The sequence below is a fragment of the Balaenoptera ricei genome, chromosome 19 (assembly GCF_028023285.1).
Source record: "Balaenoptera ricei isolate mBalRic1 chromosome 19, mBalRic1.hap2, whole genome shotgun sequence".
In the NCBI taxonomy this organism is placed as follows: domain Eukaryota; kingdom Metazoa; phylum Chordata; class Mammalia; order Artiodactyla; family Balaenopteridae; genus Balaenoptera; species Balaenoptera ricei.
The window spans coordinates 18,361,684-18,389,195 of record NC_082657.1 but is presented as its reverse complement, the minus strand read 5'-3'; the positions used below and the strand labels follow the sequence as shown (position 1 = coordinate 18,389,195).

At 52.8% G+C, this 27,512-nt stretch overlaps 1 protein-coding gene across 2 annotated transcripts in view; it reads right to left on the bottom strand.

Annotated features, from left to right (window-relative positions):
* The window catches only part of PEPD (peptidase D), a 114,016-nt gene that overhangs the window by 73,026 nt on the left and 13,478 nt on the right, over window positions 1-27,512 (bottom strand). For both annotated transcript variants that reach the window (XM_059904567.1, XM_059904568.1), the window contains 4 exons: window positions 23,057-23,120; window positions 16,199-16,246; window positions 14,754-14,815; window positions 5,740-5,784 (listed from right to left, as the gene is read on the bottom strand). In XM_059904567.1, the coding sequence (XP_059760550.1) occupies window positions 5,740-5,784; window positions 14,754-14,815; window positions 16,199-16,246; window positions 23,057-23,120 (219 nt within the window). The remainder of the gene's footprint in view (window positions 1-5,739; window positions 5,785-14,753; window positions 14,816-16,198; window positions 16,247-23,056; window positions 23,121-27,512) is intronic.

The following is a 27,512-nucleotide window of genomic DNA, read 5'->3' as shown; positions in this document are numbered from 1 at the left end:
AGTGAAGCCGGCCTGGCTGAGCACTGGCCTGGCCCAGTTGAATCCAAGCTTTAAGGGCCCTGAAAGTCAAGGCTGCTGTGTGCCGGCTCACCCAACTGTCCACAGGGCACTCTGGCGCTGAAGTCTCGCCCTGGCGCCAGGCGTCCCCGCCTGGCCCCGTTATCGCCGCAACACAAGCACCAGAAACCGTTTTTAAGATCACGGCAGAAAACGGTAAGACTTTCCAGCATTCTGCACAGTTTCTCCTCATCTGCAGGAAGACTTCACTGCCCTGAATTTGAGGAGGCTATTTCCTTTACTCCCGAGCACAAAAAGGCAAGGTAGGGGGATTCTGCTGGGGTTTAGTTTCTGTAGGCCCAGCCGCCTTGGAGTGAGGGATTTTGAGTGTCACACTCAGCCCCCACCTTGTCCAGCCCAAGGACATGTGAGGTAGTGGTTAGAAATATCATCTGCAAGGCTTCTATCCCCAGGGGAGGACGAAAGTCACCTCCTCCAGGAAGCATCAGAGGACCGAGGCTCAGGACAGGACAGCACTGATGCCACTTAAGACATCTGCGCAGGACTTCCCTGGTGGTGCAGTGGTTAAGAATCCGCCTGCCAATGCAGGGGACACGGGTTCGAGCCCTGGTCCGGGAAGCAGCTAAGCCTGTGCGCCACAACTACTGAGCCTGTGCTCTAGAGCCCGCGAACCACAACTACTGAGCCCACGTGCCACAATTACTGAAGCCCGCGCGCCTAGAGCCCGTGCTCCGCAACAAGAGAAGCCACCGCAATGAGAAGCCCGCGCGCACTGCAACGAAGAGTAGCTCCCGCTCGCCGCAACTAGAGAAAGCCCGTGCACAGCAACAAAGATCCAAAACAGCCAAAAATAAAAATTAATTAATTAATTAATTAAAAAAAAAAAAAAAAAAAGACATCTGGGCAGAAGGCAACTCAGGCTCTTCCGGCAGCAAGAGGAGGTGCCTGGCGTGTGCAGGAGATGAAGGCACTCAGGCAGGGTCCCCAGCTCGTGGCCAGGCCTGTGAGTATCACCACATCAAGGGGGCCGCTCGAGGGGAAAGGCAGCACCACAGGCAGGGTGGCGGGGGTGAAGGCACAGAGTCCCTTGCTACTGGCCCGAAATGACAAAAACTGGACCAAGCTGAGATTCATTCGTGCAACCTTTTTTTTCCTTAAATATTCACAGGTCACAAAACTGCCTCTGGGCATTAAATGCAGGATTAAGACATCAATTAAGTGAGGTCTGAATGCTCCACTGATTAAAATAGTAGCAAGACAGGATGAAGTATTTCCAAAATCGGTCTCTAAGCATCAAAGTGCCACAGCGTTGCACAAAACCCATTTGAAGGGACAGGAATTCCATCTCTCCCGCAGATGAATGTGCAGGGGCTTCTGTGGGAGAGGAGTGTGGGAATTCCACACCGCATGACCCCCACGGCCATTCCTTCCCTACCCTGTGACCCAGGGATTCAAAGGGTAAAATCCCAGAACAACAGGAGGGACAGAAAGGAAAGAGCTGGTTGGAATTACATATCCTCAGGAAGCTCAATCCATAAGTCCTCTCAGAGAAACCAGAGCCAGGAAGAAAACGGTGGTTCAGCCCGTGGTGAGCTGAGTGTGCCTGAGACCTGACCGGGGCCAGGCAGTCGCGAGCCACGTGCAGGGAGAGCTGGGACCAGGGCCTGAATGCTCCCACCTCCTGTGTCCAGCCTCCCGATGCACAGTAAGTCAGGTTCTCCCCCCTACTCTCAGGTCCCCACTTTCCACTTGGCTTTCTCGTTGACTTAGGGTTAAATGCCTATTCACTGGGAGACAAAGACAGCAAGCCTACTGGAATACTTTTCATAGACACACCAAGAATCTAAGTCATCATCTACATACCTTTTCTAATTTGGGACACATTACCCAGGATGCAGGATCCTGGTGCGTGTCTGCCCCAAACCATCCACCCCTCACGGTCTCCCGTGCACAGATAGGCAGGGGAATAGAAATAGACAGCTTACCCCGCTGCCTGATGAATACACACAGGCCACCTCCGCTCCGTGTAATTAACAGCTCTAACACTGGCATGACACCGACTCAAGTTAACACGGCCTCACTCAAAACCCGAGAAGGCGCATGGCAATGGCTGACATGCTTGCTTTTCTGTGACGCTTCCAGAAGTGCTTAACTGAAATCCACGGCGCCGAGCTATTAGACAGCACAGAAGTATCTCCTTTTATTTCCTACCCCACCTTCAGATCAATTTAATCATCTGCTGAACAGGAAAGCAGAACCACAGCCTAAATTATGGAAGCGAGAGACGCCTGCTCTTATTAAGTTTCAACTTCTGACCTCCACGTTCAAACTGCAATACCTAGCACAAGGAAAGAAATGATCAGCTATGATCTCATGTTTGTGGGGAAGAAGAGTATGATTATAGAGGAATTTACAGGAAATCAAAAAGGTACTGCTTGAGAGAATGGAAAACAATAAAGCAGTCACAGAAAGGAAATGAGTGACACCCAAACATAAATGAGAAGTGAAGCTTCCCCTGTGCTGGGAGAGGCTGCCTGTTGCCTCCTAATCAGACAGGCTCCGGGAAGCATCCCAAATCCCCAGCTCAGCCGCTACCTGGGAGCTGGTGTACATGTGGGTGGCAGGGCGCCGTGCTGGGAGAAGCATAGCTGCACGTCCCCAGGTCCTCCACCCCACCACACCCTGGCCTCCACAAGATCTTTTCTGTGGGCTCTGAGCAGGTCGGATGGCCAAGAATGAACCGAGAGAGAGGCTGACACTCAGGCAGCACCCCCAGCCCCTCAGGGTACTCCTCAGAGCCACATGGGGCAGCATCAGAGCCTGGAACCATTGGCCTGGGCTCAGCTCCTGGCTTTTTCTTCGGCAAATCACTTTCCTGTGCCTCAGTTTGCTCACCTGTAGCATGGGGATAATCAGAGTCCTACCTTATAACATAAATAAAATACCTCTTTAAATAAGGTGACGTGTGTCAAGTGCTTAGCATAGTACCTTGCACAAAGGAAGTCTCACAAGGTGACAGCATGATTACTAGGATGTGTTGTCACTTGACTTTTGCTCTCACTCAATCCTTGAGCCATCCATCAAGGGAGACCACGTCCACTCTGCAGGTATGGAAACTGAGGCTTGGTGTTATACACTGAACACTGTGTTCCCCCCAAATTCATAGGTTGAAACCTATCCCCAGCGTGATAGTATTCGGAGGTAGGATCTTTGGGGGGTACTTAGGTTATGAGGGTGGAACCCTCATGAACGGGATTGGTGCCCTTATAAAAGAGACCCTAGAGAACTCCCTCACCCCTTCTGCCATTTGAGGACACAGAAAGAAGACGGCCGTCTATGAACCAGAAAGTGGGTCCTCACCTTGGCCTTGGACCTCCCAGCCTCCAGAACTGTGAGAAATGAATTTCTGTTGCTCATAAGCCACCCGGTCTATGGTAATTGTTAGGCAGCATGAATCTTCACGTCCATGCTGTGAGTTAGGCATTACTACATCCCCATTTTATAGATGAAGAAGCTGAGGCTCAGAGAAGTTCAGTGACTTCCTGAGGTGGGTGGGCTGGGGTGAGAATTTGGATATGCCCAACTGGATAGTTTTTCCATTACCCCAGGTAACTTCTCTCCACGGGCCGAGAGGGGGGCATTGGAAAAAGCATCCAGGACAGGGGCCCAAAGATACATCAATGAGCCATAATTTAATACCATGGAAACCCAGTCTCTCCTGTAAATGAGGGGCCTGCCCGCCATTCCACCCAGAATCCTTCCTCCAGTTACCGGAGGAGGGAGATAACTCGCATGGCTCCCACCAAGAATGACTGCAGTCACTACAGAGGCCAGAACGCACGCTGCTAAAACACACCCCTGAGGCAGTAAGGACAACGTGACATTTCTAAAACAGTTCTACTGCCATCAAATGCCAAATAAGTCCTTTCTGCTGTTGGCTTTAATAAAACTGGGAAGTATCTTATGAATGCAGAATCTACCTAAGAGCCTTGGAAATGTCACCAGAATTAAAGCATGCTCGTTCCAAAGTGACAAACTAATGACTTGTCCCTCAGGAGATGCTGGGGTGCACAACCCAGCCCTGGTCTTCAAAGTACTCAGAATGTAAGCGGCCACAAGGGATGCCACATCTGGGACATAGGTGGACGCGGTCCCTGAGTAGCCAGGATTTATTCTTCTGCCAACTGGGGGCTACGGAGGGGCCAGGCATGTTACTTCATCAAAACAAGAAGAGGTGGCTGTGAGCTGGAAGGACACAAGCCCCCATGCTCACAGAGTGTGCGGCCAGGATGGGCACCGGGCCAGGGCTGCCGACAGAGCTGCTGGCCCGCCCACCCGCCAGCTCTCGCAAGGGTCAGTATCGATGCCTGTCGACAGCCCTCAGATCTTCGCCTCTGGACCAGCCTCTCTCCCACTGGCACCTGCCTCAAACTCAACACACCACAAACAAGTCCCTCACCTGCCAAAGCACCTGCCCCATCTTGGTGACACACCACCCAGCTGTTCAGGACAAAACCCCAGAGTCACATTCAACTCCACCCTTCACTCAGGCATCAAGGCTGGTTCCTCCCAGGAGCGTTCCCCTTGACTGCCCCTTACTCTCAACTCTGTCACCTACCCCTCCACGGCCACCTGGACCCTGCAGCAGCCTCCTAACTGGCAGCCTGCTCCCACTCCTGACCCACAGCTTTAAAAAACGCAAACCTGGGCTTCCCTGGTGGAGCAGTGGTTAAGAATCTGCCTGCCAATGCAGGCGACACGGGTTCGATCCCTGGCCCTGGAAGATCCCACATGCCGCGGAACAACTAAGCCCACGCACCACGACTACTGAAGCCACATACCGCAACTAGTGAAGCCCATGCGCCTAGAGCCCGTGCTCCACAACAATGAGAAGCCCGTGCACCACAACGAAGAGCAGCCCCCGCTTTCCGCAACTAGAGAAAGCCCGTGCGCAGCAATGAAGACCCAACACAGCCAAAAATTTTTTAAAAACAAATTAAAAAAAAAAGAAAACCTGATCCTACCATTCTCCTGCCTAAATCCTTGAAGGTTTCCCCTGGTTCCCATTTCTCTCAAGACAAAGTCCAGGCAGACACCACGGCCCACCCGGCCCCTGCCCGTCTCTCTAACCAACCTCAGGGGCCATTTCCACAGTGTGCGGCTCTAGGCTGGCCACACAAAGCCACCAACCTTTCTTGTCTCCAGCCTCTTCAAGGGCCCACAGAGGCGATGCCCAACTGGAGGCACCTTGCCCTGCTGTGACCCAGCAGAAAACACACTGCAGGTAGGGCTATCAGTACCAGCAAAAAAAGAGAGCAGGCAACATAAGACACGTAAAAAGGATGCCAACTAGTCAAGACACATGCATGACATGAGGAAAACATGTTTACCTTTCTGGTATTAGGATCATGTATGATGTTTATTTTTATTCTTTTTCACTAGCTACTTTAACTGAGCTATATACGTTTGGCTCATTTATGGTAAGTTTTCTTTTAAAAACCCCTAAAGAAAAAGAGAAATTTAATTGACATTCGAGTGACGTGTGTCCTTTTGGAAAAAACAGACCAACTGACAAACAAAAAATACAAAACAGAAGAGGCTGAGACAAGAGTTCTAGGGACCAGCTTGTCTGAGGGGCTCTCTGAGATGGTGTGGGCGGGAACAGCAGGGTCTCTCACCTTCCTGGGCTGAGCATAACAAAGAGCCACAAGCCATACTCACCATTCCACAATCTCCGGATGAAGAATGGTGTTGTTGACACTGAACCTACAGACAGAAAACAAGTAAAGTCCATTAGTTCAGTGGTCTATCATCTCCCAGCAAGAAATACTTCATTCAAGACATACCAAGAGAAAGCCTGACCAAGAGAACTTTAACTTCATGACTCCCTGGACAACAGAAGGCCTGCTGCTGCTCACGTCCTGCAGCAGACTTGGCAGTCCAGGCCACATCCTCCAAGTGTCGTCAGTTGGAGAACAAGCTGCTTGGCTGCAAAACGCCATCCTCCACCCTCGCTAGGCAGACAGCATAGCCTCTTCCATCAAGTATACCCACATACACATAATAGGAGTTCCAGAAGAAAAGGAGAGAGATAATGGAGCAGAAGAATATTTGAAAATACAATGGCCAAAACCTTTGCCGATTCAATGAAAAACATCAATGTAAACATCCATAAAGCTCAATGAACTCCAAGTGGGATAAACTCAAAAGAGATCCACACCCAGACACATAATCAAACCGTCAAAAGAAAACCTTAAAAGCAGTAAGAGAAAACAAATTCATCACACGCAAAGGATCTTCAGTAAGATTAATGGCTGATTTCTCATCAGAAACTACAGAGGCCAGAAGGCAGAATACAGGATGACATATTCAAATTGCTACAAGAAAAGTATCTGTCAACAAAGATTCCATATCCAGCAAAGCTATGCTTCATAAATGAAAGAGAAATTAAAACAGTCCCAGATAAACAAAAACTGGGAGAATTCATCACTAGAAGACCTAGCTTATAAGAAATACTGAAAGGAATCTTTCAGACTATAGTGAAAGGAGTTTCTAGAGAGTAACTAGGATCCATATAAGGAGAAAAAGGGCACTGGTAAAGGTAATTACATAGGCAAGTACAGAAACAGTGTAAATGTATTTTTTGTTTGTATGTCCTATCTGATTTAAAAGACAACTGCGTAAAGCAATAATTATAAACCTGTGTAGATCACTGCGAAATGTATAAAGATGCAATCTGTATGCAATAACAGCACAAAGGAAGGGAGCATAATTTTTGTGTACTATTGAAATCAACTGATATTAATGCAAACTAGATTATTACAAGTTTAAGAAGTCATTTGTAATCCTCTGGGTAACCACTAAGAAAATAACTAAAATATACAGAAAATGAAATAAAAAAGGAATCAAAACTGTATACTGCAAAAAAATCAATTAAACACAAAAGAAGGGAGTAATGGAGAAACTGAGGAACAAAAATAATATATGACACAGAAAACTAATAACAAAATGGCAGAAAGAAGGTTTTCCTTATCAGTAATTACTTTAGATGTAAATGGATTAAATTTTCCAATTAAAAGACAAGGATTGGCAGAATAGATGGGAAAAAAAAAGATTCAACTATATGCTCAAAAGAGACACTTTATTTTATTTTATTTTTTTTTTAAAGGAATTCCTTTATTTTTATTTTTTATTTATTTATTTATGGCTGTGCTGGATCTTAGTTTCTGTGCGAGGGCTCTCTCTAGTTGTGGCGAGCGGGGGCCACTCTTCATCGCGGTGCGCGGGGCTCTCACTATCGCGGCCTCTCTTGTTGCGGAGCACAGGCTCCAGACGCGCAGGCTCAGTAGTTGTGGCTCACGGGCCCAGTTGCTCCGCGGCATGTGGGATCCTCCCAGACCAGGGCTCGAACCCGTGTCCCCTGCATTGGCAGGCAGATTCTCAACCACTGTGCCACCAGGGAAGCCCAAAAGAGACACTTTAGACTCAAAGACACAAGATGAAAGTGAAAGGATGGGAAAAGATATATTATGCAAACAGAAACCAATATATCCATAGACTGGAATATTTCTCAGCCATAAAAATGACCAAAGTACTGATTCATGCTACAACATGGATGAATTTTGAAAACACAGTGAACGAAGCCAGATATAAAAGGCCACATACTGTATGACTCCGTTTATATCAAATGCTAAAGTAGGCAAATCCATAAAGACAGAAAATAGATTAGTGGTGGCCAAGGGAATGACTGCTAATGGGTACAGGGTTTCTTCTTGGGTGATGAAAATATTCTAAAATTGATTGTGATGATGACTGCACAAATCTATAGACATACAAAAAGGCATTTTAGTTGTACAGTTTAAGTGGGTCAGTTGTAAAGTATGTGAATTATATTACAACAAAGCTGTTTTTAAAAACTTACTGAATTATACACATAATGAATTTTATTGTATATAAATTTTATTCTAATAAAATTGATTTATAAAAATTGACAGAAATGAGAAACAGATAAATCAACAAGCATAGTTTCAGATTTTCACATACCTCTTCTGATGACAGAACAAGCAAACAGAGAAATCAGTAAAGTTGCAGAAGATACAAACAATACAATTAACCAACTTAATTTCATTGACATATACAGAACACTACAGCCAACAACTGCAGACTACATGCTCTCTTTAAGTATACATGAAACACTTATCATGAAACAATAACATATGTTGGAAGTTTCAACAAATTTCAAAGGGATGAAATACAGAGAATATTCATTGATTACAGTAGAATTAAACTAGGAATCAGTAACAGAAAAATATAAAATCCAAAATTGTTTGGGAATTAAGCAATAAACTTCTAAATACCTACAGTTCAAAGAAGAGATAATAATAAAATCAGAAAATAAAACCATGAAATATCATAATTGGCGAATGCAGCTAAAGTAGTGCTTAGAGAAAAATTTATAGCTCTAAATGTAGGCAGTAGAAAAGAACGTTGAAAATCAGTGATCTAAACTTCCATCCCGGGACTTCCCTGGTGGCGCAGTGGTTAAGAATCCGCCTGCCAATGCAGGGGACACGGGTTTGACCCCTGGTCCAGGAAGAGCCCACATGCCACAGAGCTACTGGGCTCATGTGCCGCAACTACTGAAGCCTGCGTGACGCAACTACTGAGCCTGCATGCTGCAACTACTGAAGCCCACGCGCCTAGAGCCCGTGCTCCGCAACAAGAGAAGTCACAGCAATAAGAAGCCCATGCACTGCAAGGAAGAGCGGGCCCCTGCTTGGCACAAGTAGAGAAAGCCCGCGTGCAGCAATGAAGACCTGACGCAGCCAAATAAATAAATCAATAAAAATAAACTTCCATCCCAGAAATATCTTTCTTCTTTCTCAATGAACCAGAGAAAGAACAAATAAAACCTAAAGAGATTAGAAATTTTTTAAAGCAAAAAATCAATGAAATAAGAAGCAAACATACAATAGAGAAAAATCTACAAAGCCAAAAGTTCTTTGATAAGATGAACATAACTGAAAAGGGAACCCAGGAGACAAAAGGATCAGGTTGGGACACTTCTGTCATGTGTGACTCAGAGCTCAAGCTATCAGTGAGACAGCTAGGTAAGCGCAATGTGTCTCAGCACAATGTATGATCCTCAGCAGAGAAGCCTTGGGAAGCCTTCAATCCTCAAGATTCTGAGCCCTGCTCCATCTCAAGCCAGGATATCACACAGGGCATATAGGATTGTGACCCACCAGGAATCCTCCATGGCCTCACTGATGGGTGTTTGAAAACACCTATCTAATGCTGTGGTTGTGCAGCTGGTACCCCCACTTGTGGCTGAAGGAGGGACAAGGACGGGGAGAGGGAAGGAGGTATTAGCAGGCTGAAAGGATTACAGATCTTCGAAGCTTTCAGGATCCCTAACTATAAAAATAAGACTACTTAATTCAAAGTCTACCAAAATGTTGAAGAATCAAGCCCTACTTGTGAAATATCAAAGAGACCACAGAGAGCCAACGTGGCTCAGAGTGAAGAACAGAGCAGGAGATGACATAAATAAAGACGGCAATATAGACTGTCTCCCATTCTGCCAAATATCACTTTGACGCTAGGAAAAGCGATGGCCTATCTCCTCAAAAGCCAAACACGCCAGTAAAATCTCACGTTACAAAACATACGTACATATACACACGTGCACACACACACACACAAACAGCAAGGTGACCAGGCACAAAGACATAGATGCAAACACACAGAAACACACACAGACAGGCATATGCTTAGAAAAGAGGCGCAGGCAGACACACACAGATGTATATTCACAGACACAGGCAAATACATTCACACACACACACATGAAGGCATAAACTTGGACTAACACACAAAGATCCACACCCAAATATACACACAAACAGAAACACACAGACTCACACAAATGCACACTCAGACACAAAAACATCCAGATAGAGAAACACCCTCAGACACACACGTAAGAGTCCAAAAGACATTCACTGCAACGTCAGTGGTTTAACTCAGGTAATGAAATTTGAACATTCCTTGCTTTCGCCTCTGTGCTAGTTAGAGCTTTCCACAACGAGCATGTAATAATTGTGTAAAATCAACAACAAAGCCCACCAGAGCCCATGAAGGTGGGGAATGTCCTGGAAGCAGAGGGTACCTCCCTGGTGGGCTCTAGCTGTGGGCTGGGTGATCGACAGTGAGTAGTATAAGCCCAGCCAGCCCCGCCCCAGCCCCCGGGCTCCTCCCTGCAGTTTCTAACTGGAAGATGGAGAACAGGTCCCAGAAGGCCCCCCACTCCACCCGCAATGGGGGCTGGGGCGGGTTCTTGTCTCTTCAGGAGACTCATGGAGATTCCATGAGCCATAATCAGAACCTCAATCCAAATTGTTAACTTGATACATAAGTTAACAGTAACCAGAAAGCCACTGGTCCCCACACCACAGACTGGCATTTTATTGTAACTGTCGAGTTTTAATAATGTCCCTCTATTTCTTGGGTTTGAAAATTCACATCCCTGAACATTAATATTCCTGCATTAATAACCCCCAAATTCAGCAATTTCATATTTAACTGCTTATTTAAATGGAATTAATTTGTAACCAATCGTCGTCAAATATGCAAGGCAATTTAAGTAAATGCCAGAAGATAAGAAATATGCTTATCCTGAATAACCAGCTAATGTAAAACATCGACCATGTTTCTCCGTCAGACAACGGCGTGAAACAGCGCTCTCCACTCGCTGCCCCTGCCCAGGGCTCCTGGGCAGCCTGCCTGCCTTGGAGGGAACTGTCTCAGGCCAAGAAGGCGGCCCAGGGGCTTCCCTGGTGGCGCAGTGGTTGAGAATCTGCCTGCTAATGCAGGGGACACGGGTTCAAGCCCTGGTCTGGGAAGATCCCACATGCCACGGAGCAGCTGGGCCCGTGAGCCACAACTACTGAGCCTGCGCGTCTGGAGCCTGTGCCCCGCAACGGGAGGGGCCGCGATAGTGAAAGGCCCACGCACCGCGATGAAGAGCGGTCCCCGCACCGCGATGAAGAGTGGCCCCCACTTGCCGTAACTAGAGAAAGCCCTCGCACGAACCGAAGACCCAACACAGCCAAAAATAAATAACTAAATAAATAAAGTAGCTATAAAATTTAAAAAAAAAAAAAAAAAAAAAAAAGAAGGCGGCCCATAGGCCACCTGGCCCCCCACAGATAACCTCTTTCCCTTCATAGCCAGGGTCTGTCTGTCTGTCCATCTGTCTGAGGAAAGCCTGCTCTCAAGTCTACCTCCCCTCTGATGCTAACAAAGACGAATCACGTCTGCCTTTGCTCCCAGCTGCAGGACCCAGCTGCTCCAGGCAGCTGTGGTATGTGCCGCCCCCAGGAAGAAGGTGTCTTTCCTGTGGAGCTACCCTCTCCACAGACCAGCCCCGGCCCTGCCCTCACCAGCACCTGGCAATGAGCACCTGACCCTGTCCTCTGGCCGGAGCCCACTACAGGGCCTGCTCCTTCCACCCCTTCCCCGGGAGCTACCCAGGCACCAATCCCGCTGTACAGGGAGCTGTGGCCGGGGCTGGAGTCAAATTCAGCACGAGGCCTACAGACTGTCCCCACCTGCTCCCGTCACCCCAGCATAATCACACCCTTGCTCCCCAGGGAGGACAAGGCCACACCCCTTGGTGAGCCCAGGGGCCCCCGGCCATGGGGAGATCCCAGCGCATGTCTACCACCCGACCCCGCCTCTGTCTCCCCGCTCCGAGTCCTCTGCCGACCCCACCACTGGGACACCTGGCACACCCCCTGCCGTGGGCAGCGGGCGACCTGGCCCTGATCTGGGAAGGCCAAGGGAGGTCTGAGGGCTCCCAGGACCAAACCCACAGCCCCACCGAGGTGACAGGCCCGAGGCGGCCAACCCTGAGGAGCCACGTCCGGAGAGCTGACAGGCTGACTGCCTAGCTGGGTGGACAGCCGAGGCCACTGTTGCATCACAAGCTCCCTCCTGCCCCCAGGCCAAGCGGTGAAGGTGGCCTGGCGTGGCCCATCAGGACAAACCGAGAGGCCAAAACCTGAACTTCTGCCAGACCAGGTCAATGAAGGATCCAAGATGGGAGGTGCTGCAGAGAAGTTCAAAAGGGTCAAAAACAAAAATTCCAGGAATAAAGCACTGCATTAGGGCAGTGAGAAGCGACCGACGATAGAAGCAGTTGAGTATTGGAAAGTAGGACGACAGCAAGATTCATCTTGCATAGGAAACAGGCTATTATTATCCCTGCAAACTGCTGGAGGTGCTCATGGCTGGCAAGTGAATGCGGTCACTGAGCCGCAACAGCTCTGGAGGACAAGGGCCTCTCCAGCCTGGCGCAGGGGCCGAAAGGTGGCAGAGCTGGGGTGGGTGGGAGACAGGGGGCTGAGCTGCACCCAGACCCCAGGAATACAGACACGACTTTCTGCAGGGAAGGTGCTGGCAGGGGGCCCGAGGTCAGTGGCCACAGCGCGCAGGTTGGGGGGGTACCCAAATGGAGCAACCCCTAAGGGCGGAGCTACACGAAGGGTGCCACAGTGGGATGTGAGGCCCAAAGCAAGGTGTGAGGGGACAGGAGGGGAGGGAGTACCACAGGGAGGCCGGGGGACCCCAAGGCAGGGAGGGCTCTCACCTGCGATACTTCAGCCAAGTCAGAAAACTCAGCCTGCCACATGGATGTGGAAATGAATTCCCCCAGCATGGCGGCAGGCACTCAGCCCAGCAGTGAGGGGCCTGCGGAGCGGCTCAGAGTCAGCCCCCGTCTGGACTGGACCATGGGTTGGAGAGGGCCAGACTGGGAGAGTGTGCAAAGGCTCTCCAAAAAGCCTCCCAAGGTGGGGTGGGGTGTTGGCCAAGCACAGGATCCTCTGGGCTCTTGGCAGGGGCCACGGGGACTCAGGGAGCAGCAGGGAACAGAGGCTGGGGTCTGCTCAGTGGAGGGAGAGGTCAGTTCACAGTGGGACTCCTCCCGGGGGAGTGGGGACGAGGCCTCAACTTCCAGTGCTCACAGAGAGTGATGATGTCCCTGGAGTCCCCCACCGCTCCCCCAGAAAACCTTAGGGAGCAGCCAGGAGCCATCCCCACCACACCACCCCCGGGGCCTGGGCCCTGGGTGCTTGAGAAGGCGTTCTCTGCAGCAGAGACCTCGGCTGTGGGGGCGGGGAAGAAAGACCCCACAGCTCACTGACATCCAGGAATCTTGTCATCGGAGATCCTGAAGTCCGCTGGCCCACTACACAGCCGGGGAAACTGAGGCTCAGAGGGGCACTGGGGCGTGATGGGGGTTTGCTCGTGGGCAACTGTTTATTAAGCACCAGCTCCACGCCAGGCTCCGGACGAGCGGGATCTCATTTCATCCCACAGCAAGCCTGAGATGCACCGTGCTTCACATGGGAGAGCTGAGGCTCAGAGGCGAGTTCTCCTAAGGTCACAGAACCGGTCGGTGTGGCAGCAACCACGGCTCCCTCCTTCTAGCTCAGGGCTTCCCCACAAGGCAGGGAGACCCAAGTCGAGACTGGAGAGGCCAGCCCACGGGACCAGAGCGGAGGCAGGTGAGCAGGGCACAGGAGCCGCCCCGCACCGGGCAGTGCGGGGGCACCAGGGGGGGCTCGGATCAGGAGAGGCCGCAGCAAGCTGCGCCCCGTACCACTCCCCTCAAGGGCCTGGAGAAAGACAGCGGCTCCACGGCCAGCATCTCAACGAGCTGGGCTAATCACTGCCGGTGTGGGAGGCGAGGCCGCTCTGGGGAGCTCCCAAGAGGATGCGGAGATGCGTGCGACGAAAAGAAGCAAACCTGATGGCCCACCGCTCTTATCGCTGGGGGAAGTGATACATATTTATGAGCTCATAATCTCTCCTAATCGCATCACGCATCACACATACGCACAGATTCCCGTGGCTCAGGCTCATACATAATTATAAGGCACTTCCTCGGTCCACCAAAGGACAGAGGATGCCGTGGTGCAGAGTACAGGTGGGGGGGAGGGGCTGGGGCCGGAGAAACAGGAGACCAGGCGACCTGTCCACACTCGGCAGCCCCAAGGAGCAGGTGCCTCCCCTCACGGGCTCATCTGCTGCAGCCTCGGGCCCTACAGACCACCTCCCGCAGGGCCCGTCAGCAGCCAGCCCGGGGACACAGGGGCCAGGGTGTGAGGGTGGCAAGGCGGGAGAGGTGCTGGCTCCTTGTGCCCAACACCTGCCCTCCTGCCTGGAGAGGCCTAGAAGGGGAACAGAGCTGGGGGGCTGGGCCTGGGGCTACGCTGGGGAGCAAGGGCAGGTAAGGGGGGGGCCATCTGCGACTAGGGCAGCAGGGGACACGGGGAAGTTGTGAGCCAGGCTAGGGGAGGTCAGGGGCTAGGAGTGAGGGGAGGGGGCTGATAAAAACAAAGACCACGGAGCTCAGAGCAGGTCCCTGGAAGGAAAACAGCCGCCCCATGTGTGTGCACGGTGGCCAGGGCTCCCTAAGCACGTGGCGGGCCTGTGCTTTCAAGGTAGAGCTTGACAGGGAAGTGGCATCGATCCTTAAAGTCAAGGTTGGAGTGAATTTAGGCAAATTATTTTTCTAAGCATGTCCTCGAATCACCCAGTCTAATCCCTTTTTAGCATCCTCCTGTTTGTGTGTTTTGTGTCTAGTCTGTAGACTGGGCCAGCCTGCTGGTGAAGATGTGACCTGACGGAGGATGAAGGGAGATGGTTCCCGGGGCCCCAGGACTCACTTGCTGATGCCCTCGAAGGAGGCCTCCCTGCAGATGCTGCCGCTGTCGGTGTTGACGCCGCGCTGGAGAGAGAGAGGGAACGTGAGGGCGCGGACCCACCACACGGGGCGACGACGGGGAGCCCCCGCCTCAGCCCAGCCAACCCACCCCTGCCCGCCTTTCAGGTAACTCCAGGCCGGGCCCCAGCACAAGGGCAGCCCTCCTTTCTCTGCTGCAGCTTGAAAAGGAGAGAAAGCAAGGCCTCCTCCATCCAAGCACCTTGCTGACCCCAGCTCAGGCTGCCTGGGCACAGGTGGAAGCTGGGTGAGAAGACCTCGGACCAGGACCACCTCCAACCACAAATCCCTCCGCCGCCCCAAGGCTGGCTGGTCTCCCTGTGCACGTGTGTGCACACACGCTCCCCACAGACAGTGTCCTGAAAAGCACTGCCAAATCCGGCCCTTCCAGAGACGCGGGTGTGACCCAACTCAGGCAGGAGGGGCCTTTCTCCGTGACACCGAGATTCTGTGTTACATTCCTCTCCTTTCCCTAATTGTAAGGAGACTCCAACTGGAACTCAGACAGGAGCGGAGACAAAACAGAAGATTCAGAGGAAAACGTGCCATCACCAGAGAGGCCAGGCCTTTTAATTCTTCCTCAAGACCTTCAGGTCGATGTCTAATTGTATCCCCCCAAATAAAACACACTGAACCCTCCATGACCACAGTCATAACGCTTCTTCTCAGCCATCAAAACAGCAGGGTGGAAAAAAGAGATCATGTGTAGTGCTAACAAAAATAACTGAGAAAAACTATTTCGGTAAACATCAATTAACAAAGGAGAGAAGGGTCACTTTGGGAGGGTAGAAGGGCTGCATACTCTTCATATTTGAAGCTCCCCAAGGTTGAAGAAGTATAAGAAAGCAGACTTCTTCTCAGAGTCATTTCAAAGCCTCAGCACCCCCTCCCCGCCCTGCGAGGATGCACCGTGCACCCTTGCCTGCCCCAGGCTGCAGCAGGCCCTCCGTCATTTAGTGCCCCGAGTCCAAAATCTGATGCCACACAGCCCAGCACCCTCATGGGCAGATGCAAAGGGTGTGTTTTTCAAACTCTATCAACAACGGAGGAGACACAGTGTGGAAGCAAACTGATATTCTACATCCACAAACCCCAAGAGTTCAACCTGACACAAATACATCCTCTAGTCAGGTTTTAACCCTCGGAGTACACGTGGCGTCTTGTCCACAGTGGCCTCGGGACAGGACACAGCCCAGGTCGACTGGAGAATGGAGGACGGGTCCTGGACACGTTTAGCAATTCAGACTGAGGTGTCACTATTTATCATCAATGACCGTTGCTCTCAGTTTTCAATCCTCCCCATGCCCTGACCTCTGCAGGGGCAAGCGGCTCCCTAAAGCCCCTCCCTGTACTCAAACGCTGCCTGGTCCCTGAACACCAGCCACTTACCAAAGTGAGGAGGACGGAGGGGCTCCGTGATGTCAGGACGCTGGCGATCTGAAAGGTCAGAAAGAAAAATCCACTTTAGCGCCACCACGTGAAGCCTGATGGTGATGACGTACCAGCGTTATTAAATACTGACAGCTCACACTGATCAAGCACGTCCTTAAAACAAAAGTTTACAGAGAATAAGGGACTTCTGAAAGCCACACAGCTATCAGGCAACAGAGAGGGATTCAAACTTAAACCTGGCTTCCCCACGTGCTGCCCTGGCTCCGAGCCCCACACAGATCCCAGCTCCAAACAGCCAGACCCACCCGCCCTCCAAGGCTAGCACCTCTGTTCATCTGCCTGGTCCCTCATGAAAGACCAACTGAGGCAATCTCTTCGGCACTGGTGCCCAGGGTAGACACCCTCCTCCCTGCCCCCGTTCATCCCCCTGACCACATGGACTTGCCACCCCCAACCCCACATCCTCGCTTTCCATCCCTCCCACGGCCCACTCAGGCCCCTGCACGCTGGCTGCTTCCCACCCGACCCCCTGAACGAGCTTGCCACGCAAGATCACCTCCCCATGCCTCTGCCTGGGCTCTCACCTCTGCCTGGGACGCCTTCTCCCCATCTTAGCCGCTTCCTCAATTTGAACTCAGAACTGAGGTCTCTGGCCCCCCGGCGGGTTGGTCCACTCCCTCCTCTACTGCCCCCCTGGCCGATCACACTGCCTCGGCCATGACATCCTCACCCCAAGGGTGCGGGCCACCCCGGTGGGACCACCTTCCTCCTCTCCTGGCCCCACCCCTCAGTCTGCTCTGCATCTTGGCCACTGCAGCTCCTACCGTATTGAGCCCCCTCCCCACGCTCCCACCCTAAACTCTCACACCTTGACACAGGGCGAGAGTGAGGAAGATTTGTTGTTTGTTGTTTCAACAGCTTTATTGAGCCATCACCGACATACTCTACGCTGCACATTATTTGAAGTGCACGTTTTGATAAGTTCTGACATATATATATATATATATATATATATATATATATACACACACATACATATATATATATATATATATGCTTTTTAATACTGAGAGGCTGCCAGATAAAACCTGGAAGATACCGAAAACTATAAAAAGATAAAATACACCTACAAAACCATCCCCTGAGACTTTTTATCTCTGCACATAAAAACAGAGATCTGTAATGACATTTGGATCATATGAAGTTACATGCTTCGCTTATTTCCTGTCATTAAATATTCTTCAAACACGCCATTTTTACCAGTCACTACCACGGGGGATGGTAAAAGTCCAGGGAACACTTGATTACACAGCCTGTGCCAGTCACTGCAGACTCATCTCATGTAACCACCCAGGAAGCTGGTACTGCAAATGTCCAGATTTCACCAGTGAAAAGGCTTATGGGTTAATCTGCCCATAGTTAAAAGAGAGCACAGGGGTGGCTGTGTCATATTCTCTTAACAGATCTGGCATAGTTTATTTATTCATTCCTCTACTGGGCACTTACATTATTTCTAATGATTAACTTTATAAATCATGCCCTGATGGACATCCTGATATAAAGTCTTTACTTCCTTAAAAAAAATGACTTCCTTAAAAAAAAAAAATTGACCCAGTGAAACTGCTGGGCGACAAGCCCCGTACTTCATCAAGGTTTTGATGCTCACGGCCAGATGACTCTCTGGATGTGTACCAACCACCCTCCCACCAGCAAGCCCAACGCTCCATCTCCCTGGACCCTCCTCGCTTGCTCAGTAACTGCTCTGAGAATGACTGAAGCCCAGCCTCTGAGCTCCACACACAACAGCGTGGTGAGTCGCTAGCACGCCCCAGGCCCTCTGCGAAGAGGGGGCGGCTCATTAGAAGGAACCAGAGCCGCACTTGTCGGGCCCTGGGTGTGTTGTTACGGCGACTGAACGGTCTACATTCATCAGCACAGAGCGCGTCCGTCAATTACGGCAGCACAACCAGAGCACGAGTAGGCACTTGGGAATTGTATGTGCTATTGTCCTTGGGAGAGGGGAGCAGGATAACAAATGTGTGGGCTGCTGGTTTTTCTCTCGGCCGTGACTCAGGACGTGCTGCTTGGGGATAATGGAGGAGAAAGCAGCCCTCTCAATGCCACCCGATGTGCAGACGGATGGAGGAGGCCTGACGCAGCAGGCCGGGTGTCTGCTGGTCCTGGCAGGGCAGCATCTTTTATTGATCATGAATGCTTGAGTGGGCCCTGGTTACCTCTGTGGCTGCAAAACCTCCCCCAGCCAGGCCGCTGCACCTGTCCTTCCCCGTGGAGACCAATCAGTGCTACACTCTCGTCAGCACACCCTGATTCCCTGCCTCCGAAATTAAGGCAACGGACGTTGAGGCAGCTATGCGTCACCGGTGGGAAATACAGCTCCGCACACAGGACGACGTGGCTCTGTCCACACGGGGCCTCATTTCCATGGACCAGTGGTCACTGGGGACCCACCAGCTCTCATGAACCAGTGCTGTTAAACGCCTTGCCTTGCTTCATGCCACAGCATCGGTTTCCCAGGTAGCCTGGCCTCTCCGGCAGGTCGCAGTGCACAGCACGCACAGAACTCCTCAGGGCCCTGTGGACAAGGATCCTCCCCTGGGGACAGTCAGAGGCTTCCCGTGGACACCTCACGCACCCTCGTGCCCAAAGCTCCCACCAGGCCTGCTGGCCACTCTTCAAGGGTGATGATCCAGAAAAAGGGGCTGGACAATCTTTGACCAGTGCTGTCAAGAAAGCCTGCACTGCTCCGGGAGCTGGGCTTCACTGTGCAAAAAGCAAAGCTTTTAAAAATAAACCTTTTTCACGGCAGTCTGAAACAGGGCTGCACGCTGGCGGCCAGCAATGCATTTAAAATTTTCCATTTGGGGGGAATTCCTTGGCAGTCCAGTGGTTGGGACTCCGCGCTCTCACTGCCAAGGGTCCGGGTTTGATCCCTAGTCGGGGAACTAGGATCGCACAAGCCGCGTGGTGCAGCCAAAATAAATAGCTAAATAAAAATTAAAAAATAAAAATTTCAATTTGTTTCTAAAATTTAAACATTGGGAAAGACCACGAACAACATGGATTTGCAGCTACTCATGAACAACTGGTGTATCTAGTAACCTGGGGTGAGCAGTCCCACACAGCATTCAGAGGGCCTGCCGCAGACCCCACCACTCCCTGACGCCTCTACCCACCGAAGCAGAGAGGCAGGCAGCATCTATCACTGTGCTGCCACCAAGGCCTCTTACATCCAAGCCAGTGACCCTGGCAACATCTGCCTGGTGCCATAAAGGAGAACACAAAATGTGCCCTCCGCCCGGCCAACTCCCGTCCCCATGAACACCAGCCACTGCACTGCACCTTGATAGCAATGTCTAGTAGCCCCTCTCAAGGTTCTCCTGAGCTCCCCCCTCTCAGGGGAGCCACCATTCACTCTACCTTCTCAATAAACTCAGGATCACCTACAGGAGGAGGGAAACTAGATAGCCAGGTTTGCTACATCAGACACCTGTACTGTACATGTGGTATCGAGTGACGGGCCATGGCCTGGGGTGGGGGATTCCTGCCTTCTTTCACAGGAGACAAGTGTCAGCTGCTTCTCGTCTGTGATTTATAGCCAAGGCTGCCCAAGGTTAGATCAAGCTGAGCACCACAGAACTGGTCCAGGGAACCCTTCCCCAACATAAAGGGCTTCCTTTCGCTCTCCATGATGGAGTAGCCCCAGGCACCCTCGAGTGCCTCCCAGCCCAGATGTCTACTTGAGTCGGGCTCCATTTCAAGCCACAGAAAATCAAAGGCACTTGGGAGCCTTGTCACCTCTGGAGGCGTGTCCTGCAGCATCTGTTCACTTCTGACAGGGCAAAGGCAGAGGTGGAGGGCGAACCCCTGGGGTCCAAAGTCGGTGGGGTCCGTGGCCATGCGGCCGTGGATGAGGCCCTTCACTGCTTGGAGCCTTGGATTCCTCTTAACGGGGTGAGACTGTGGCCCACCACGGGACAGGGTGGAGGGAGGAGGGGATCTGTGTGAGCTGCCGAGGTTGCTGGAACCCACAGGTGCCACCCTGGAGTGAAGCACCTGTCCCACGGTCCACAGGAGCCCTCGTTTCCAATAAGATCCATAGCAGTAATAGTCACAACGAGGCCGATTAACGATGACAGTGATAATGGCGCGGCCCCGCAGAAAGCTCCGTGCTCTCAACTCCACTGAAGCCTTCACTTAAGATTCTGCTTCATAAATACAGACTCAGAATGAGCTGGTCTGTGGGGCTGTAATTCTACACTATCATGACAGGCTTTCCTGGCCTGACACTCAAGACCTCCTCTGTTTTACCGCATTTGCAGGCCGGCTCTCCTTCTCGCCAGAAATCACTGTGTAAATGGAGCTGAGTTCACGGCCACCGCCCCCCTCCCCGCCCACCCCGGTCATAAAAGCAAAAACACCAGACTGTGGCTGGGAGGCTGCGGCAGAGAGACGCTCTGACTTGATGCGCTGAGCCTCAGGGCCCATTCCAGGCTGCCCCCTCCAGGTTTCACACCGAGGAGACCCAGAAGGTCAAGGTCCCAAAGAGCAATAATGTTAAGATGCAGTTTACAAAGGTAGGAGGGATACACCCACCAAAGGAGAGGGTCAGAACAAAATCAGTACTAAGGATGGGCGTCCCTCTCTCTCTAGCACTTCAAAAATACAAGGTACAGTAAGTCCCCTACATATGAACCTTCAAGTTGCAAACTTTCAAAGATGCCTAAGTGCATTCCATCAACATCAGGTGTGAGTGAAATTGCAGCTTGCCCTCCATCTCCTATTGCTGATGATCTTTCAGCTCTACCATCTCCCATCTCCTCTTCCTCCTCCAGTCAGTAACTCTTCTTGCCCGTTCACTCAATGCCAGCCCCTGTATGGCAGCTGTTGTACTGCACTACTGTACTTTTCAAGGTACTGTACTGTAAGATTAAAAATGTTTTCTGTATTTTTTGTGTTTGTTTTTTATGTATTATTTGTGTGAAAAGTATCATAAACCTATTACAGTACAGTGCTATATAGCCGATTGTGTTAGTTGGGCACCTAGGCTAACCTTGTTGCACTTACAAATTGAACTTATGAACACGCTCTCGGAATGGAACTCGTTCATTTGTAAGGGACTTACTGTAAGTGGCAAATGACCTCATTAGGGGCGTGCAAATAAATGTTCAGACTATTGGAGATCCTATACCCAAAGGTCGATGCAACACATCACGTGTATATTAACAGACTCTTTAGATGCTATGAGTCACCCCCAATAACCTGGTATTGAAATCACATGACATAAAATAAAGACCCACCAAAAGCCCCCCCTGCCTTCACACTCTAGCCAGACAGAAGGTGCTGCAGATACAGGCCCCATGGAAGTAAGGGGCACTCCTCCACGACGCCCTCCTGACTGGGCACCACCCTACGGCTGACTATCCACCCGTGCGGTCACCTTCTGCACCAGACCGTGCCCCTGGCTGCTGAGTTCAGCCCTGGGTCCCAACCAGCTCTGATGTCCACACGTCCCTGGGACTGGGCAGGGAGAGAGTGTGATCGTAAACTCTGGGGAAAAAGAACTGGGCCTTAGTGACAAAGACAAGACAGTAAAGGGCAGGGTACAGACCAGAACACGGCCAGGGTCCACAACTGGTCCCAAGAGCCAGAGGAGGATTGCCAGTGTGGACCGGAGCTGGTAGGGGATGCCGTGGGCTGCACGAGGCCTTGGAGGATCGGATACTGACAGAGAAGTGGGCTGGCCTTCCAGGACAGCAGAACTGCAGCAGGACTGTCCTGTGCCCAGGATGACGCTGGCGCTGGCCTGCTGGGGGCTGGGCACAGGTGTTCATCGAGGTGAGCTGTCTGCCCCTGAGCAGGCCGGGCTGAGACACACCAGTTCCGCACCGTGTGCCTGGCCACAATCCCTGGGAAGCAGCCCCTCACACACTGCTGTCATTCCCTGTCACAGACTGTGTCCTGCCCAGGGGAAGTGGGGTCGGGGGCTGCTCGGCCTCCAGCTGGCTGGCTCCTCCGGCAGCTTCCACACTGCACCCCAGCTCTTAGTGTACGATGACCTCTGTCTGGGGAAATGCGGCACAGGGGGGCTCCGTGCAGCCGATCCTGCCAGGCCAGGGCTGCACCCCGGGCGGCAGGCACTCACCTCAGAGTGTTCATGTTCTATCCAGCACCGATCTGCACAGAGGATGGGGGTTGTGACAGTACCCAGGGACAAGCAGAGGCCTCCTGTGTGCCTAGCAGTGGTGCAGTATCAGGGGGACTTGGTCCCCCAAGGAGACGAGGGGGGCACATGGCTGTGCCCTCACCTTTGCCACGGCCTGGCCCTAACAGCAGTGGAAGTCAGGGGCAGCCCCTTTTGACTGCCTGGATTGGGGGACAGATTCATAGCCCCAGGAGGACGGTCACATACCCACCCAGGCCACATGCCACTGGGCAACCACGCTGGGAAGAGGATTAAAGCCAGGGGCCCTCCAGGTCCACTCCGCCCCACAGGCCTCTCGCTGTCTGGGGCTCTTCTGACAGCGGCACCTGCAGCTGGTGAGGGCCTGTGGGAAGGGCCTCCCAACACGCGAAGGCCCGGCCAAGCCCGATCAGATCTTCACAGAGACAGCCTTCCACCGGGCAGCTCAGCGGCCACATGCCAGGTACAAGACACCGGCTACCGAGTCGGGCACTGCCCCAGCAAACCAGGGGCCTCCCGGGGAGGTCTGAGAGGCATGTTTCTTGCCTGCTCTCTCCAAACAAGGGCACTGCTGAGGGGGCTGGTGGCTGGACCGTGCTGTCCCGCGATGTCCAGCCAGGCTGCTGCAGTGGGAGGAGTCGGCCACTACTGACCTCGTCTGCGTACTGGACGTCGTCCACGGCGTACTTCTCCTTGAAGTGCTCCTTCGAGGGGATCCTCAAAAAGAAGCACAGGGAACACCAGGGTCAGGGTTTGGCCGCAGCTGGGTCCAGGCTGCCTTCTGAGCCCAGGCCAAGAAGCCCCGGGCCCATCCCTGCCCCAGCCGGCACCTGGCACCGAGCCGGTCTGCCCAACACAGGCTCGGAGGGCAAAGGACACTGGGCCACAGGGTGACTGCTGAACCCCACCGGCATCTCTCCACCTCCCCCAGCCAACCTCTGCTCCTCCTTCGAGTTCGTGACCCTGGCCGCCTGGGGCAAGCAGCTGCGGACAAACCTCCCTCTACTACCAATGAGAGCCCACCGGGCAGCCAGCCAGCCCACCCGTGCTTTGGGGCATGAAACTAGCTCCCTCCCAGGCCCCCACAGAGCCTCTTTAAAGAAAAGTTTAAAAGTTAACATTTTAAAGAAGTCAGTAACAGTATTACTCACTGTGATGAGAAACATTCAAGCTTACTCATCGTCCCTGAAAAATCAGCCAGTGAGAAGACAAAGACGCAGGGCGGAGGAGGCTGGGTAGCCCTTGCCCACCTCACAAAGGGCTCCTGGTCACGGCTGCGCTGAGCAGGGCTGGTGGGTCCAGCAAGCACCATCCCCACCCCCCAGCCTCTTGGTAGGTGGATGAGTCAATGTCACTGCTGGTGACAGAGCTCACATCAGGAGCTCTAGCCACCTGGGGGAAGGGTGTCCAAGATGCACACACACACACACACACACACACACCGTCCCACGCCTGGGCACCACATCAGCATGGGGGATTCACTCCCGTCCTGCCTGTGATTGCATGATATTCTAGTCACCAAGTGTCAGATCTGAAAGAAGCCTCAGAGGAAATAGCAGATGGTTTTCAGATTGTGCTGCCTGGGCTCTCAGGGTGAGCAGACGACAGGCAGGTGGAGGTGCCAAGGACAGTGTACCTGGGGAGGCCCGTAGGGGACAGGGAGGGAGAGCGCTTTGGGATTTGGAAACGACCACTCTAAAAGCAAGCTCCACGTGCCTCTGAAACACCACGGACCAACCAGCACCGCTACCCAGGAAACAGATTCCCACTCCCCTCTCTGAGCCCTGCACCATTTTCCCCTCCACCCAAACAAGCGTCCCAGACCGGACTGTGGCCAGGAAACACAGAGCACAATCCAGGGACAGATGGGCGGCCTTGGGTGTCAGCAGCAGGGAGCTCACAGCCGTAGGCAGCGAGCCAGGCCGGGGAGACAGTGGTCCACTAAGATCGGCGGCCTGGTGCCCCAGAACCCTTTTTGCTTTACCGCCCTTTTGGCCTCTCTGAAGCGGGCACTGGGTATCAAGCTCCCGTTGTTAATTAAATTTGCATGATCCAATTGCATTAGCTTCTATGATTGAGACGGGACTCAAAGTTAAATGGCCAAAGGCTGTGCCTCCATTAGCACTGCCTGTAGCAGCTACGTGGGGCAGGAACTGATGACAAGCACCTTGCCTGGATGCTGGAGGCCCCGGTTCCAGGGCTTACCGCAAAGAGCTCGCTGACCCTTTGCTACCGAGCACTGACACCCTCAGCACAGCTGACCCTGCAGCCATTCACAGAAGCACGTGCCGGAAAGGCAAGAGGCAGGGCCATCGGTGTCATCACCACATTCACGCTGACTGCCCCGGCTCCAGTCCCTGCTCAGGACAGACGCCCAGAATTCTCAGCAGGTCCCCAATTCACCCCTGGTCCCCAGTCACTTCATCCTCTCCAGCTGTGACAGGCATCAAAAGCAAACCCCAAAGATATTCAGGAAGAGCCAAAGACATGCTTTCGAGGCCAGCCTCAATGATCCCTACAGAGGGGCGTCTCGGCCATTAGCCTGGACACTGACCTTTTCACCTCACCTCCCGTTGGGGACGCTAACTCTCCCAAGCTGTCTTGCCAAAGGACACCTCAGGAAACGTGCTCCTGCCTGCCCTACCTGGGAGTCTTGGCAGTCAGTACTCAGCAGAGACCTAGGAGACTTCAGACCTGGGAACATCTCCATGTATTCAGCCTGAGGTCAAGGTCTTGACAAGGTGGAACCAGAGGACGTGGGGGGACGAGGGGGAAAAGGAGAGGAGGACACGAGGCAGCTGTGATCTGTGGGCGGCCCCAGGGACGTGTGCTTGCCTGTCCACCCCTCACCTACCAGCCACGAGCCACTTCACCTGCCACGGGAGCCAAGGAGTGGCAAGGGCCAGCCAGCCCATGGGAGAGCCGGCTGAAGCCATCCCGATGTCCAGGAGGAAGTGAGTTCAGGGGCCGGCCTCACCAAATGCCCTTTGCCCTCCTCGATGCACACTGGGCCTCAAGGGCCCCAGATCGCCCAACTAGCCACAGGCCTGGTTCTCAGCAAGAATAACCACTTGACAGATACAACCCGAAAAGCTGTGAGCATCTTTTCTGGCACTTGGCGTGTCATTTTTTTTCCTAAAGGGCAGAGATAATTAAGTTTGAATAGTACTTATTTTTCCTGTTTGGGGGCCAATTATAGTAAAAATCATTTAAATGTCACCCTAAGAGGTAAGTGTGCCATGCCACCACGTCAAGCCAGCCACCAGAGGTGTTGACAGGAGAAGGAGTGGCATGTCCACGTGAGCCCTACAGAGCTGGCTGGAGGGGTCACTGGGCAGCTATATGCCACCTGAGTGCCAGGCTGGCAGCAGCCTCACAGAGGGCTGCATGGAGCCCTGACTGGAGTTTGGGGTCCAGTAGGGCAGCTCATGCCAGACCCCGTCGTGTGGGAGATCCAAGTAGAAGCAACTGGATGGGAGAGGATGGGTCAGTAGGGAAGCCGACCCCACCCCCGAAACTCTTCCCTTCAGAAGGAAGGGGCACCTCTGGCAGGAGAGAGGAGGGAGGGTCCCACTCAAAAGGGTTTGTGTCTTCAAGAAGGAGCCAGTGTCTGGGAACCCGGCCCACGCAGGCCTCTTTCACAGGCAGCTGGGCCCAGCGTGCGACAGGGGAGGCCTTTCCCAGAACTCAGGGTCAGGGCAGGCGTAGCAAGTGCCCACACCCTGTGCGGGCCCTCCTGTGAGAAGGAGACTCTCAATTAATGCCCATGGTGCAGACACGGTGGAACCCTCTAGAAAATGAAATTTCCAAGCGCAGGTCTAGCTGGCGAGCTGACCACCCGCATGGGGCTAATGAATAAGTAACAGGGCCAAATCACAGCCGTTACCATCCATCTCCAGCGGCCGCAGCCTGCCTGCAGCCGCGTACAGCGCGGCGGCCTCTCCTCCCGCTCACACCCGGCACCCCGCACTCGCCCCAGAAGGAAGTCGGCAACCATGTCAAGGCTCTATTAGCTTCTTAGAGAAAAGCAGGGCTCTCCAAAGCTATGCAGGCGCCTGAACCCAGGCGGCGAGGCAGCACTTCCCAGCGAGGCCGGTGCGGAGAGCAGAGGTAATGGAGAGGAGGCCCGTGGGCAGCAGAACCCGGGGAGAGGGGCCAAACGCCTCGCCAGGCCTCGGGCTGACCGGGGTCAGGCTCCCCGCAAACCGCCTGGGGTCAGAGCCAAAGGAATTCCCGCACCCCTCATCAGTGCCCGGGGCGCCTTCCCTAAAGACGGGGCAGCCGGGGCCAGGCCGTCAGGCGGGCGGAGGCAGCCTTCGTCCTGTGACCCAGTTGTGTGTATGGGGTGGGGGCAGTGACTGTGAAAAACCACACCCTAAACACCCCACAGACACACCACCCCACAACCCTACACCACACACACACACACACCCATACTCCACCCCACACACACACCACTCCACATACTACACCACACATATATCACATCCCACAGACACACCACCCCACAACCACACACCACACACACACACACACACGCCCACACTCCACCCCCACACAACCACCCAGCACACATACTATACCACACTATACCCCCCAACAAACATACCCACACGCATCACACATGCACACACACTGCAGACACATACACACACACCACAGCACACATCAGTCCCCATCCCAGAAAGTGCAGCGCTCGGGGCCTCAGCTCTGGGGAGAGCCCCCTCCTCCCTACAAACCCCAGGCCGGCCACACTGTCTCACGTTCCAAGCCCGAGGCCTCAGCCAGGGATGGGAGCAGAAAACCGCCAAGGCTCCAAAGGTTCTAGGAGGGTCGCCCAGCCTGGCCCAAAGTTGCTCACCCTCTGTCAATGCTGAAACTGCCCAAAGAGGCAATTTCCCACCTGCTTAGAGGACCCCAGACACCCCAGCAGCCAAAACTGCCATCAGCTGAGGCTGATTCTGATGAAAATGATGGGAAACACTCTCACATCAAAAAGACACCAAACTTTTGTAAGCAAAGACCCCAAATAAAAACAAAATAGAAGCTACCACACTCCTGTCCCCACAAAGGCCTGGGGTGAGGAACAGGCGGAGTACCAGGCTGCCC